Source organism: Mchenga conophoros, linkage group LG11 (assembly GCF_057382185.1).
Source record: "Mchenga conophoros isolate Kocher_MC1m ecotype Shallow Benthic linkage group LG11, M_conophoros_male_GT1.1, whole genome shotgun sequence".
NCBI lineage: Eukaryota > Metazoa > Chordata > Actinopteri > Cichliformes > Cichlidae > Mchenga > Mchenga conophoros.
The window spans coordinates 37,018,111-37,034,872 of NC_140536.1; the positions used below are offsets into that span (position 1 = coordinate 37,018,111).

The 16,762-nt window shown below is 40.3% G+C and overlaps 1 protein-coding gene across 7 annotated transcripts in view; it reads left to right on the forward strand.

Moving 5' to 3' along the window:
• gramd1a (GRAM domain containing 1A) overlaps window positions 1–16,762 on the forward strand; it is a 43,621-nt gene that overhangs the window by 6,282 nt on the left and 20,577 nt on the right. For 6 of the 7 annotated variants that reach the window (XM_085292778.1, XM_085292771.1, XM_085292776.1 and 3 more), the window contains one exon: window positions 16,456–16,681. In XM_085292778.1, the coding sequence (XP_085148904.1) occupies window positions 16,456–16,681 (226 nt within the window). Of the gene's footprint in view, window positions 1–8,015; window positions 8,298–16,455; window positions 16,682–16,762 lie in introns of those variants that run through there. The other variant, XM_085292774.1, reaches the window with a different exon arrangement.

Consider the following 16,762-nt stretch of genomic DNA (forward strand, 5'->3'; position numbering starts at 1 on the left):
GTTCTTTCTTATCTCGCAGCACATAAAGTTCAGGAGGTCAGAACAGAGCGTCCGCACCGTGTTCAGCAGCCTCCTGGGTATTCTGTGCTTACCGCTGTGTAAAAACATCAGCCGATTTGCATTCAGGCCCGCTGAGACGGCGGTGACTCACACGAGCTGTGCAGCCTCTCATCTGTGCACATTTGGTGAGAGATAAAAAGCACATGACGCTCTCAGTCATATTTTTCTCTCTGAAACTACACGAGAGCAGCTATTTTGGATTAGGGTGAAGGTAATTACCTAAAGCTAGTGAGGACAGGATGAAAAGTTTTTCTTTCTTTTTTTATTTGTATGACATATAGCCAAAGTTCGTACAGTTAAGGAGGAGGAAAAAGAGAAGAACTGAGCTGTATATCCAGGGTTTTTCCTTTATATGTAAAAATAGGTGTGGGCCTTCTCGTAAAGCTTATTTGGGTGGCTGTAGCTCAGGTGGCAGAGCAGGTCAGCCACTAATCAGAAGGTCGGTGGTTCGATCCCAGGCTGCATCCTGGCTGCATGCCAAATATCCTTGGGCAAGAAACTAACCCCGTGTTTGCCTACTGGTGGTGGTCAGAGGGCCCGGTGGCGCCTGTGTCCGGCAGCCTCGCCTCTGTCAGTGCGCCCCAGGGCAGCTGTGGCTACAATAACAGAATCAGAATCAGAATGGGTTTATTGCCAGATGTTGAGGTTTACAACATTAGGAAATTGCTGCGGTGCTTCAGTGCAGACAATAAGAATTAAAGTGCTATGTAGAAAGAAAGATATGTGCATGAGATATACATGAGATATATACATGAGAATAAGAATTATGAGTGCTACGTAGAAAGATATATACATGAGTGCAGGTGGTGATCAGTGCCAGACATGAAATGATGCAGTGACACAGCGTAGGGTCATGTGTTAGTGGCGGGGACAGTCATGTGGTTATTGTTCATGTGTCCCACAGCAGAGGGGAAGAAACTGTTCTTGTGGCGAGAGGTTCTGGTGCGAATGGACCGGAGCCTCCTGCCTGAGGGGAGCAGTAGCTATCGCCAGTGTGTGAATGTGTGTGTGAATGGGTGGATGACTGAATGTAGTGTAAAGTGCTTTGGGGTCCTATGGACTAGAAAAGCGCTATATAAATGCAGGCCATTTAGTATATGTGATATAATGTGCCACAAACAGGACTTTAATATCACCAACCATTCCCATGTTATTACCGTGTATCCATATAAATGGCCCACCCTGTACTTATCTAAGCAGCACTTTTTCCTCTGAAGAGATTATGTTCACAAGTAAACCTGAGGATGCGTTATCTTGTGATGGTGGCATTACATTTCGTGTCAGTGAAACTGTTTCGTCAGGGTTTGGAGTCAGTCTCTGCGTGCAGCTGTGCAGCTCATTTCAACATCTGTGCATTAACTCTTTATAACTATTTTTTTGAACAGTAATAAAATATATATATATTGCACATCAGGTCATCTTACATATTAAGCCAGCATATTCTGCTTTAGCTCTTTTGCACACATCTGTTTCAATCTCCATATTTTTGCCTCTTTTTCTGTCATCATTTATTTATTTGTACTATTTGTATTTATATGTTTTATTCTATATATTAATCGGCATCTGTGGGTGGACAGCACAAGAATTTCATTGCACAGAGAAATGCCTTTTTCTCTTGTGACGCATGACAATAAACACTTTGAATCTTGAATCTCTAACCTGTCAGAAACCAGCTGCAGCACATTCGACTGAAGCAAGTCGGGTCCGGTGTGCTTCTGCAAAGCTTGATATTACTTAGGCAAGCTCCTTTTTCATGATTCTGTATTTAAATGTTCAATCATAGCTTTAAATATATTTTGATTAAAGAGTTGTCATCTCACCTTTCTACAATTTATTAAAAAAAAAAAAAGCTCAAGGAAAGTTTGTGTTTAAGCTGAAAGTAAATGAAGTTTCCTTTTTATTCTTTAAGAAAATAACAATTTTGTGTCTCCAGGCAAATAAACATTTCATAACTGCAGGGTTGTTTTTTTTTATTGTTTTTACCTTTACTGCATTACAAAGGATTCTGTGTGTAACAGCGTCTGAACCTCACCTAAAGAAAGCTGTGTCCTGGGTGTGATTGTGCTTTATGTTTTAACATGTTTAGTAGTTTGATTCCATGCAGAAGCTCATTAGTCCACCACTGCTCTCTGCATGTGGCTGCTGTGCTGTGCCTCTGTTCCCGCGGAGTTTCCCACTGGTTGTTTTTCCTCTTCTCTGCGTAAAAACCATAATCAGTGCTGTGGCAATGGCTCTAAGAAAATGCTATAAATGATTGTTCAGAGTTTGAACAGAATTATGCGGGTGGGGGTTAAAGTTCACAGCCTCTTCTTCCTGGAATCTCCCAGAGGAGCAGAAAGGGTCAGATCTGGTTACTCCAGGTTCAAGTAAAATTTAAACCGTTTATAAAGGGATGAGCTTGTTTGGGCAGTGTGATTGATTAAGGATGTATTTGTAATTTAGTTACAGGACAACTTTAAAATGATGAATTATGAGAGGAAATGTACTTTTCACCTTTATAGACCAACAACAATATAGCCTTATGATGCCAAAATAACTGGAGATATGATTCCTGTACCTCGTGACAGAAGCTACATAATTCTCTATTTATTTTCCTCCCAATTTCTAATTATATGTATTTATTTATAGCTGAAAAGCTTTTATGCGACACATGTCTAAGAAATCCTCCCGTTTTGACTAAAAACTCATTACAACACAACTTCTTTTATTAACATGGGAGTGTTTTTATCTTAGCTTTTCTTTCCTCCCACATACCATACCAGTCATTTGTTTTTGCAGATTACCTGTTAAAATCCTGATTGAGTCCAAGTATGCTATGATGTCAAATTTAAAAAAACAAAAACCTAGAAGCAGTCAGATGGCAGGATCGCAGTGATAAAGCAAAGACTGTACCCTGTATTTAAACATCAACATCACTGCTCCAGATGACCTGAGAGGATGGTGTGACTGAGGACAGAACCCGGGTTATGTAAACTGTAAACAAAGAAAATGAGACCACCTCTGAAGGAAAAGCGGAGCTGAGTCAGGCACAAGGACCAGTGGCGGGTTCCTGCACTCTTTATCTGTTCCTCGGAATGATGACATCACCTCCAGCCAATGGGAGCGAGTTCCTGGTCTGATGATGTCATGTGAGCCCAATCAGATGAGGGATGTGTGGATCACTGCAGTGGGCTTCTGAGGGCATGCACATGAACAGCTGTGCCCTTGTCCTCTTCATCAGCGCCTCCTTTTATTGACCTACTTATATTGTTCTGCAGCATATTAATGATTTTTAATGTTCACAGCTGACCCGGCCAGCGAGGATTAGGGAGGGTTTTTTAATGGTGAAAGCAAATGTTTGTGGAGCTTAAATGGAAAAGAAAACATTTGGTTTAAATAATGTTTGGTGAAACTGGGGCTGCACAGGTTTCAGAGTTGTCACAACATTTGCATGTTTCCCACAGATTTGTAGTTTATTCAGGTTGGGATGTGTCTGCAGTGAGTTGTCAAATAGGGCTGCCACGATTAGTCGACTAGTCACGATTACGTCGACTATCAAAATCGTCGACGACTGATTTAATAGTCGACGCGTCGTTTGAAGCTTTGTAAGATCACAAAAGACGCAGGAATAAGTAGCAGGATTTAAGAGTGTAATAACGGACTGAAACAGAAGATGGCAGCACTGCATGTACAAGGATGCCAGCTGCCGTTAAACCCCGAAGAAGAAGAAGTAGCTCCGTCCCAGAATTCATAGCGCAGCCCAGCTCTGTTGTCAACAATGGCGGCAGCTAGTTAGTTTTTATATTACTCTTATTATTCTTTCCGGGTCACAAAATAAACGTTTAACATATTTTCAGGCGAGAATGTAGCTGTGTAAACCTCAAATATCTGCTCAGTTTATCAAGACACCACATATTTTCAAAAGCGCTCCGACGTTTTCGGAGACGTCTGTTACCCACTAGCTCGATAGCTAGCCGGGGGCTAGGCTAACTAGAGCCGTGAGAACACCGGACTCCCGGCAAATCGTTTTCAAACCCACCGCCGTCACTTAGCTTAAAATGTTATTGTTTGGCTTTTTTTTAGTATTTTATTTGTTCCTGAGTAAATCGGTTTGGCTGAGATTAAAGTTATAGTTTTTACACAGCTGAATAAACGTCAAGCAGACAGCTGATTATCAGAAGTGTGAGATGCTCGAGAGTTTACTCCGGTGTCCTGTTATATTTTAGATAGCAAGGAGTTTATTAAACTTCACCGAAACAATCTGCAAACTTCATTAAAAATTAATAAACTATCATCTTGTCTTTATTTTTAATTAGCACAGACCTGAAACACTTAAAGCTGTAAGCTAATGATAGTTATATAAGAGCAGATGCTGCTGGTGCAATAAGCTGTACGCTGTATGTCCAATGGATGATGATGTGATTAGTCGACTAATCGCAAAAATAATCGGTGACTAGTCGACTATCAAAATAATCGTTTGTGGCAGCCCTATTGTCAAATATCACGTTGAATTATCAAATCAGATTGATAATGGAGCACCATGATGTGAACTGACACTGAGGAAAAACAGCAGCATGACTGAGAACAGTTTTCTTGGACTAAACTGTGACTCAGCTGTTCGAGATGTAAGATTTAATAATAGAATAGAATCATAAATGTAAATTAAATAAATTTAAAATATGAAATATATCTGAAATAATACATATAATGTCTAATAATAATAACACAAAAGATGCTCTATATTATGAAGTGGACCCTTCAGTAATACAACAGAAAAAAACCCAACAATCATATGACCCGCTGTGACCAAGCACTTTGGCAACAGTGGGAAGGAAAAACTCCCTTTTAACAGGAAGAACCCTCCGGCAGAACCAGGCTCAGGGAGGGGCGGGTCTGATGGACCACCACTTTAAAGCTGTTCTTGTCTTCTGGTGTTGTTTTGCAGAGGACACAGTCTGAGGTTTGTTGTGTCAATGTTTTATGTGTAGAGTAATCAGTACAAGAGTGCACTCCATCAGTTTCATTTCATGGTGTAGGTTAAAGTTCAGCAGCTCTGTTTCCTCTTCGTACAAGTGCGTACATGCTCGTTCTAAGAGAGGAGTCATATACTAACATGATGTTCAGCCCTATAATGTGAGCATAATCACTCGCTGTATGGTATTAACTGATAATAACACGTGACTCATGTTAGTCACCGCATGAGTGCAGCTCTTCTGGATCACACTGCGTATATTCATTTGTTGCTGGTTTTAGGAATTGTTTTAGAGTTACTCACTTTTACTGGGCAGGACCTCATGTCAACTTTAACCAGCATTAGTAGTAATCAGTGAGGCTGCTGACTGACATTTGGAATAAAACAATACATGTGTGGTGTCTTTGAGCAAGAGGAAACTTTGCTTCTGTAATTGACATCGTATTTATTTAAACAGGAAAGGGGAGCAGAACTCATTCATAAGCAATGCTGCTTCAGTGCTGATGATTTATATATCGGACTGTGTCGTCATATGAAGTAATAACTGTCATTGTTCTAATATTTTTCCATGCAAATGTATTAGAAATGTTTCCTTTAATGTTTTTTTTTAATGACATGTCAGAATCTTTTATTTGCTCTATGCTAATTTCCCACCATGAGGCATAGTGGGCTTCATCTTTTAGACCCAGAAGCCATGTCTGTGTTTTATTCGGTCTGTGTTGTTAACTACTAGCATGCCTGCCGTTTTGCCATTAGCGTAGCTTTAGCCACTATCAAGCTTCCTCCCCATTTGCGTTGATGGGTTGGGCTTCTTGTTTCCTTAGAAACAGACATTTAAAGACCTGCATGTTGAATCCATAATTCTAGATTTACCCTGAATGTCAGCTGCATGGAGGGCTTAATGTATATAGGTTAAGTGCTCTGTGAATGTGGTTTGTAGTCTAAAGTGCTGTGAGTCAGTAAGAAGAGCAGTATGAAAATGCCAGTCTTCTTGCAGCTTGACTGAAAGGCTTTTATCCATAGCTGTAGCCTCATTATAACTGTATGTGGCTGCAGTATAGCGGGGGAAATACTGCATGCATGTCAGTGAAACGAAGTCATGCACAATCATGGTGCTAATACTTCAGCAGAGATGATTGTGATGTTTACCTGTTACTATACCTTCACTGCATGAAACAAAGGAAATAACATCACTGATGGGGAGAAAAATGCTGACTACTGGCCCTGATAATCGCACTGTCACTGCTTTAACCTGGAGTTGTTAATTAGCTTTTGCAGTTGTATTCTTTGGTTTGTGTTACAGCATGTACCCTCACAGGCTCTGAGGTTTAAAGTAAGCAGCTCTTTGTTTGGCTGCTCTTTTACAGTGCATTCATCTGGCCTTACACATTACCCGCTTGGTGCATGAGACTCTGACATGAGTATGAGCCATCTGTGGGTGAACCTCAGAAAAGCAGATTACACACAGGGAGACAGAATAGTGGAAATGTGGGCCTAGCTCAGGCCAGTGTGGATTATGATGTGGACTGTAATCCAGAGGGATGGACAGAGAGCCTGAGGGTTAAAGGATTGGGTGGGCTCTGGACTTTGGCCAGGTGGACTCACTACAGGCAGACGTGGCCTCTGTACTGTCAAAGCTAGCCACATTGGAGTCGTGTTTGTAGCTTTACAAGATGCTATACTTGAACACATTAATAGGTAATGACCCACAAACTAACAAACCTTGAGGTTAGCTCCAAAAGTGACCATCCCCATGGACTCATGTGTGAAAATACAGTACAGCCTACTACAGAGCAAAGCAGTTTTTCTCTTTGTGGATAGTTTCCCTCCTCATAACTGGACACAAGGTGAGTTATTAACCTGCACAAAGTCAGCGCGCCTGTTTTGCTGAGTGAGATCCTAGGGCTTTAGCAGGCTGTGACTTGGTACTAATTTGCAGATATATTTGCTCATGTGATGCACGCGTGCACTTTATGGATGGCGCTTGTTAACAAAGCTTGCTAATATGAGCTGAAATCAGAATATTTAATCTGTGTTCTATATGCAGAACTAAGCCCTTATTACAGATTTTTTTAAAAATTGATTTATAAATGTGTATTAACTTAAATGTTAAATCATTTATATTTTAAAATCTGCAAAACAATAAATTGCAACATAATTGGGTATAAAGTACAGTATTTGAATCGAACATAAAGTAGAGTAGAAGTAGAACCTAGTCGTATTTTAGTGGGGACCATGCGACACACCCCTGGATATCCATCATGGATGCTTGTAGAAGTCAATAATTCACCTGAGTTAGTAAATGTTCAAACTTAACGAGCTGCTGACTGTGAGGAACCACTTCGTCCTCATCGAGATGAAGCATGATTTTCACCCTTTTCATTGTAAAGAGGTGCTCAGAGGGGGTTATATCATGACACCGATCCTCCCACCACTGCCTTTGGACTCAAGTGCTGTTAAACTTAAGACTCCCATTGGATGAGAGCTCTGATAGGGCTCGTAGTGGAATTAAGCAAATACTTTACCAAACTACGACTTTTAATACACTTTTACTTGAAGTATCCTCACATACTTGTCTATTTGCATGTTTCTTTATACTTGTACTTCACTATATTCTGCATTCATTCTGAATAAGTTTTATTGATTCTTTTTAAGATTTTAATTCAGACAAATCCAGTTAAGTTGAAGTTCGTTTCTTTGGTTTTTCTCCCTTTCGCTGATATCCTCTGTAATACTTGACCAGCTTTGTTGTGTATTTACTGCTGATTCCTGTGGGGCCCCATGCCTTGTCCTTGCCCCGTGTGCTACCCTCCACCCGGAAACGCCCCTGCCCACTTCATTAAGGTAGAAACGGCTCAGTCGGACTTTTCATCCTTGTCGATGCCATCAGTTGAGCGGTTTACAAAAAAAAATACACACGGAGCCTCCTCCCTCCCTCCTTCTCTCACTCCCTTACTCCTCCTCCTGCTCTTCCTTCCCCCACCTTCCCCCACCCTCCCCCTATAGTTGCAAAAGGATTACGGATGGACGCAGACACGGCAGCCCGTTACCGGGTCTTGCAGTCGGCATAGGGAGTAGCGGTGTGTGTCCGGTACCGGCGAGGTGCAGGGGCGTCGGCCCCGGTGGGAAATTAATTCGGATTTATTGAAGGAAACGCGGCAGAAGAAAAACCCTGATAGCGGCCGTGCTTCATCTGCACACTCCGAGCAGGAACACCGGTGCCATATTCCTGCTGCGAGGGTTTGTGACCATCAGCTGGACCACAAACGCCTCATGACATGTTCGAGTAAGTGGCATAAAGGAGGGAGGATGGCTGCTGTGCAATGCTCCGCTTTACGTACCCACACAGGTCGCATCCTGCAGAGCCCGCCGGTAGCACGGAGGCGCAGCAACAGCCTGCTGATAGCTTCATCCCGCAGGTCCCCCACCCTCCCTCCATCCGCCCAGCCTCCATCCTGTGCACAGGCTGCTGCTTTAGCTGAAAACGTCTCGCATATTTCCCCTCTCCTTGGACTTTGCTTCTCTGGCAGGTTATTAGGTCGTAAACGGGCTCAGCAGACCGATTGTTTTCCATGTGCTAGCTGCACATTAGCTGATCATCTGTCGGATTTAATGGGTGACAGGATAGAGGACAATATTTAAGCTAATCCCTCCTCCTGGGTACAAGCCCTGCCCAGTGACTGCATATCATTTGTTGGTTTCTTTGAATGGACTGAGGTCCGGACAGAAGAGCTGTCCATTTCTCATCTAATCAGTTTTTTAGTTTTTCACCTGTTTGTGGGGGGTTTGTGTCTTTGTGTGCGTGTATATCTGTCTAGATGGATATAAATATATATTTTTAGTCCGTTTGTTTGTTTTGCACTGTAAACAGTGCCATAACTTTATAATATGTGCTATATATGTAGATATAAAATGTATCTGTTGCATATTTTGAAGCATAATTACAATCAAAGGAGGGTAGGGATGGACTGATTTATATACATACATACGTTTCACTTATTGACCATATTGCAAATATTATTTTACAATACCAGAGTTTTACTTAACTTGGTATAAATGGAAATATTTCACATAACTTACAAGTCTTTTTTTCTGTGTCAGTATTGAAAAGCAGGGCAATCTTTTTAAAATATTTGGATATTTGTGTGCATATGTATACACAGTTAAAATGGAATAACTCACGTTCCTGTATGACGTCCTGACCTTAAGAAATCCATCTTAAAGCAGGCATATGTACACAGTGACTGGTTAAAGTAAGAGTCTCAGAAATGTTAGCCAGCTGATAATACTTGACTTAAAGTACATATTATATTATTTTAGAGGAAGCAGTTCTCTAGTAAATTCTCATATAGATATAGAAACTCTTCCTTTCTGGTAAAACGTAGTACTAATCATCAAAGATGACGATGGTGTAAAAGAGGCACAGATTTCCTCAGGTGCTCTGATCAAAAACATCCTTTTAAAAGCAAATTCTGCCCACTCAGCAACCATCTCGAGCCTTTTTAGGGCACTTATTTTGAAGCTTTAACATATGACCTGTAATTTCAGTCTTTGCCTAAACATAAGAACAGTCAATTTTTTACTTTTTTTTATATCTTGGAAGTTTCAATTGTACAGCAATCTTCACCAGTTGTGGATCCTCCCACAGATTTCGGTTTGAGACAGAGATTTATCAAATTTGAACGACTCAGTTCCTTTGAACTATTTTGCAGTCAGCATTGTTTAGCCTGTGCATACAGAGTTGTTTTTGGCTCAGATTGGGGCTTTTTGGCTGTTGAATATCTGTTGAATTTAAAACATGCAGCAGATAAAAAAAAAAAAGAAAACACACGTATGTAGCATTTAGTTGCCTGATCTAATTGGACTGTATGTCCTGTTAGATTGGACAACTTTATTCTTCAGTAACTGAAACTCCTCCAGTTAATACAACTGGCTGAAAAAAGAGTTATGTGGAAATGTGATTATTGTCTTTGTTATAACTAAAACCTTTGTTCTGCAGATAGCATTTGTTTGTCCCCACAGGGAATATCCCTCTACCAACATGTGTGTTATTTGGGATTTTTATTGACTTATCAGATGATCAGAAGTGACATAAGTCTGTTGATTTCCAGCTAACAGTCTCATGTTCTTTACTGTATATGATAACCATGCTTACTGGCTGTCTTAGTCACCCCCAGAGGTGGATTCTGGAAAATCAGTTAACTATTATTATGATAGGAAATAAGTTATGTTATGAGGGTTTATGTGACAATAGTTGGTGGTGCTTGTTGTTAAATATGTTGTCGGGATGAGGGTTGCTTACGTCACGGAGAGTTGTGAAAACCTCAAGTATTGTTTTCCTTTTACACTTGAGCTGCCGGCGGATTTAAACCCGGGATGTAAACGCGTGCTGACACAGACTCACATCATTCAGTGTCCTCACAATCTGCTAGCTGACCGGCTGCACAACAAGCCTATTTAGAGGCTCTGCTGCCCTGCGTACGTTACCTAAAGATGGCTTAATGCTACTTGACATAATGCTCCCGTGATTAGCATCACTGCTAATATTTTAAGGATTATTTCCCTGTAAAAACAAACCCGGTCATGTTTACGGGTGACTCCCTCAGCTTCAGTTCTCCTTGTGGTTGTTTTTGGAGGTTATATCATTCTGACTAACCTCCTCCTCCTGTTTCCTCATGAACTCCTGATACTGAGTTTTTAAGCTAAGCCTTTGTGTTAATCTCAGCCTTTGTTTTTTCCCTAAGTTTCCCAAACTAGTTAAGAGCACAATCACATGAAGGAAGTGATGTTGGCATCATATGACCAATCATAAACAAGGACAGGTCTACTAGTGGCTAGAGGTGGGAATCACCATACATCCCACGATACGATATTATCACAATACTTAACGCACGATACAATATTATTGCAATTTTTAAAAATATTTTGCGATATTCAGATTCTGTACATGAAGGTAAACTTTATCAATATTCATTTTATCTAATATCAAAGTCTCACACTCAGTCTTTCTCTCATTTCAGTTTTATTGTTGACAAACTGAACAGTTTGTATTACAGTCTAGTCCAACTTAACTGAATGCAACCATCTGGTACAATTATAGCTATTCTGAACTATGCAATTTGTGAAAACTATGCAGCCCCTTCAGCAACTGAAGAATTTGAAAGTAAATTAAAACAAAATATAATTTTACATTAAATAAAAAAGTTTTACATTTAATTAAAATAAAACATGTCTTAAATTAAAATAAGTAAACTGTCATGTTTATTGCTGCCAAAAACAAAAGTTAAACACATTTGGACAGTGAAGGAATGTCAGGATTGTTGCTCAGAAAAAGGATCAACATGCTCTGAAGTCAGAGCACAGAAACCTTTTTTGTAACAAAATATCTGCTGTCCCTGTATCGATACATTATTAGCAAACAAAATATCACGATACTACACAGTATCGATTTTTTTCCCCACCCCTACTAGTGGCAGAGCAGTGTACTTTACAAACAGGAAAACTATATTTTAAATATCCAAAGAGGTTGAACACTGTGTATCCCTTTGTACAGTATGTATAGTAGGGTTTGAAGTAGGTAAACCTACAAAAGCACAATATTAATAAAGCCAGGAGAGAAAGCTGACATAAAACAGGTGATTTGCTTTAATGAAAGTAGTCTGTCATGTTTGTCGTGTAAGTCTTGATTCTTTCACTTTCGGGTCCATAGGGACTAAGTAAAGCGCTATACAAATACAGGCCATTTACTTTCAGTCACAAAGACGTAACGTTAAATGGTGTAACAATTTATAGTACTTGAAATTGAGTACATTCAAGGTCAGCAAGGTCTCAATTTAAGATTTTCTTATATGAAAACTTAAAATTACTTCCATATAAACCTGCTTTCAGCCAGCAGGGAGATAATTCCTCCTGTATTATCGGTTTCTTATTGATCCTCGTCAGGGAAAGATGAAGACTCCAAATGGTTTTCAGACTCTTTTACTTACAATGTCTGTTTTTCACTAAACTCCACTAACATGCCTCAAAACCTTTATCAGACATTTTTTAAAAATCCAGCATTAATCTAACGATCTAAGAGGTTTCTGCCTCAGGTTCAGATGTCATGTGATATTTGGTTTCCAGGTGTCTCTTTAGCTTGCTTACTATCAATGTTCCCTCTAATTTTTCATGTGTCTGAGCAAACACAAAAACTCCCTGAGCGTCCCTTGGACCAATGTGAGCGACAGCAGACGTGCACTGTGGTCACGCCAGCATCGAATCCATCCAAGTTACATGGTTTAGTAAAATAATCAAATTACAGCATTTACATTTATGTTAGACGACTTTTAATTAACTGCTTTAGCCCACTTACAATGAAAATTTAAAAAACCTTGTTCATGACCTGTGTAGCATGTTAACACTATTGGAAGGAAAAATAACTTTAACTCCAATTTTGAAAACACAACTTTATTATTATTATTTTTATAAAGCTCTGACTTGTATTATGAGTCTGTGGTCTGGGAGAGAGTCTGTAACTCTGTCTGCAAAATACAGGATATACTGACCAATGTTGGGCAATTAATTATATAGTTACTTCTCCAAAAAAGTTACTGAGTTATGCAAACAACAAAGTTTTTTTGCAGCTGTTTACCTAAAAATGCAGCCAAGGCGTTTTTTTAAACAAACATTTCAAACTATTTACAGAACAATCAGCTGTTCTGCATCAAATCTGATGCCACACAAATTATTTGTGCCACTCCAAAAAAAACTCCCCCCTTCCTAAACCACTAAATGCCATGTTGCCATATCATTTTTTTGATTGGTCCACATGGTACATTTTTCCACCAATGGGAAATGCTGGGGGGAGGTTTGTTTTCGCTCACAGGCTTTCGAGCGTTTTCCTTATCAAACGCAGTTTTTACTGTTCCTTCCCGCAGTAAATATAAACAACGACAGTATTCGGGGGAAAAAACAAACATTGCAGATATTTTTATCATAACTCTGGTTTTACGTGGCCGATCAACACAGTTTAAAAACTGGTATAAAGTCCTCACTTTGTCCGTCAGTTGTTCCGTCTGTCCTGCTCACATCTCCAATGGTTGTACACGTTGTCATTAACGTGGCTTCACTCCACATCAGCCGCTTTGCTCGCTAAAACACCGGTGTCGCACATAAGGACGCTGTCATAGCCTGTCAGCGACGTTGATTGGCTGCGTATATACGAATGTGAATCGCATCATTGGCTGGACTTTGGGATAAGGTGGCATCGTTGTAATCCCATACGGGAGCAGCCAGTCACTGACTCACACTGCAAAACAGAATTGTTAACGTATTTACTTTAATTTAAATTCAGGTGAGATTTTTTTTATTTGTTTTGTGCGCAACACAGATTTTCTGTGCGCAGAGACGTGCCCGCAGTGCGCAATTGCGCGCGCAGCTTAGAGGGAACATTGCTTGCTACTATATTTTTGTTTAGGAAACTGCTAACAAATGGCAAAGGTTTTGTTTGTTTTCTCTTTAGTTCATTTTTTGTGGTATTTTAAAGACAAAGTGATCAGTTTTATCTTCTCACAGATGTTTTCTTTATGTCATTCGTCACATTTTGTGCAGTAGAACTTCGCATCAATCAAATATTATTCTGAGCTCTCTAAAGACGTCTGACCTCCGTACTCCATGTGCTCCGAGGCCTGAGGGATCTCCTGGGAATGGTGGTGCCACTTTTCAGAGACGTGATTGATCAGTAGGCGATGGTCTTTGTAGTCACGAGGGCAGCGTGAAAATATTAGTTTACTGATTGAAAGCAAATGAATGCATGTTTTGAGTGTGTCTGCCTCACACTGCAGACACAGTGAGGTTAAAGCTATGAGTGTATCAGCAGTTCTTCTTGCTTTGGTTTCTTGTATTACATTTGTAACTGTAGCCCAAAAGGAGCTTCTTTTAAATCCAATCCAGGGATTAAAATGTGCCTCATATCATTTTATATTTGGAGCTCATTGATTCTTAAAGCTACATCCAAACATTTTAAATGCTAATGAATGAATAATCATTTTATTTGTAAACGTTTGAACATTTATTGAAGACTGTTACCAACTCGCTTTAGTCATATCTTGAGTATAATTAATTTGCCAAGAGGAGATAAAAGAACCAGTAATATTTGAGCAGGAGCACTTAAACATCAAGTAAATAAAAAAACGTGTTTAAATAATGCTGATTATTCAAACAAGCTATCATGCTGATAGCCGCGTGCCACGACAATAATGCTTTAGCAAATTTAATCTGAAAACCAAAAGCAGGTTAAAATGAGCCCACCTTGTAGCAGACGCTCTAACATATAGTTGATAAGTGATGGGCTCACAGTTAATGACTTTTTATGAGGGGAAAAAACATAAAAAAAGCTAAAGATGAGATTTACTGATGTTAAAGGTATTGACATTCAGATTCTCCATGGAGATGATGTAATATTGTTATCCTGAAATCATTCGGCTGTGATAATGGGGCAATAAAAGCTAGTGTGACAGCGCTAAGGCCTGAAATACATTGTGTGTGTCTTTTGAAAGACGGGAATATCTGTGATTGACTGATGATGACAGTTTTACTCACACAGGATATGGATGTATTTCTGAAAAAGAAATCTGGACTACTGCGTAGGGCTGGGCGATATGGCCTAAAATCTGTATCGCGGTATAATTTGAAGCACGTGCGGTAACAATATATATCGCGATATATTCTTTTCTTCTGTATAACGTATTTTCCACACTATAAGGACTTAAAATCCTTTAATTTTCTCAAAAATCGAGAGTGTTCCTTATGTATGAATTCTGGTTGTGCTTACTGACCTCGAACCGATTTGGGCTGCAGAAATCTGTTAAAAATGTTTTAGTGTAACTTTGGTAAGCCGCACTGCTTGATGGATTGTCAGAGCATTACGGCTGCCGTAGTGAGGAGCTTCGGAGTAAGCTGGGTCCAAAACTCCGTCTTCTTCAGGTCCCAAAGTCAAACGAACACTGAGAGTTAAAAACTGTCTAAATTCTTTCATCTTTAATAAAATCATCAGCGTTGCTGCTTTACCAGGTGTAACAATTAAGTTTAACATCCAGGCATCCATGAAAACAGAATATATTAAATTTAACGGAGTTAGCCGTTAACAGGAAGTTAGCTCGCTAGTTTCCACCTAAACATTTCATACCATGTTCTGACTGAGATTTTTGAAACTAATTCAAACGTACAGCTCTGCTGTCACTTCTAACATAAAGACAGGAAACTAAACAGCAGTGGCGTTTGCAGGGTTACTGAAGTTGGGCTAGCTGGTATATAATGTTGTGCTACGTGATTGCTAGCGACACAGCTATGTTAGCATAACATTAGCACAGTGAAGCTGGAGGATGAAGCCAACTTTTTTTCCACTCGATAAAAGTTAACGTGCGGGATTCTGGTGGTCAGGGACAAATGCAATCGCATTGCAGGATGCTGTACACGGGGCAACTTCAGTCAGGAGAACAACTGAGATCATTCATCCACAATACGAGGTTATTCATTAATATAGTGCAACTACATGGGAACAGAACAGCTGCGAGAGAATTCAACATTAATGAATCGATGTTACGGAAGTGGAGGAAGCGCAGTTTTTGGCTTTCCCCATATTTCAAAAGTGCTTCACCTCTTTGCTATGACTGTCGCCCGCCATAATTTGCAGATGATAATGGTTGTAGCTGCTGCGATGCTTTCAACCAAAACAGGCGCAGCTTGATGACATCATCAACATGCGATAGAGCGATATAGTATCTCTATCGTTGGCTAAATTTATATCGTTTCTATCGCCCACCCCTACTACTGCGTTGTGGCATTAATTCCCAAAGCTAATGACAGTGGATGTTTAAATGTTTTTACTCTACTAGTTTTCTTCTTGTGCTTGATTAATTTGTTATATAAGATGTAAAATGCAGTAAGATTATGATTCCATTTTTTTTTATCGTCAAATAAAACTAAATGAGAGAAGCTTGTGGGAAAGTTGTTGTCGCCGTTGACCTTCTTATGTTCTCATCTAAATTTGTGTCTGACTTTTCACTTGTTTACTTAAAGAACTGAATCAGAGACAAACTGAAGCTCGTACGCTGTCGTTCTGACCTGCTGGTGTTTAATTTGTGGCTCTTGGGTTTCAAAGTTGCACGTCTTGATTGGATGGTCTTAACACCCTTTACTAACTGGATTTAAATGCCCCCCCGGTCTATCTGTACCAGTCAAAATGACTTTAGCTGATAGGTCTGGCCTTGCGTGGCCCCTCGTTGGTCCTCAGTAGGCACTTTGTGATGGCGTTTTATCATCAAATGAGAAACGCCTGCAGCTTTTCTTCATAGCACGACATGAAAGACTCACTGGGCAAGTCAAGCAATGAAATGTGAAGCGGTTTCCTCTCTTCTCCCCTCAGCTGAATGTTTTGTTTTTTTCCTGTCTCTTTTTATCTCCAGTACGGCCAGTAACTCTCCACGCAGCACCCCCGGCAGCTCTCCCTCCCTGCGGCGCAGGGTCCTCGGGGGAGGCAGGGCCAGTGAGAATGAGGCTGGAGGAGAGAAGAGCAGCAGTGGAGGTGGAGGAGGTGCTGGTTCGGACGGTGCGCTCCCCTCCATACCCTCTGCCTCCTCCCTCTCGTCTGCCTACCCAATCGCCTCTCGCCACTTCAGCCGCAATGCCAAGGTAAGTGAAAATATCTGCTAAGGTGAATCGTAGACTGATCGACACAGCAACTGTGACCTCACAAATGTTTTACCGCTGCCA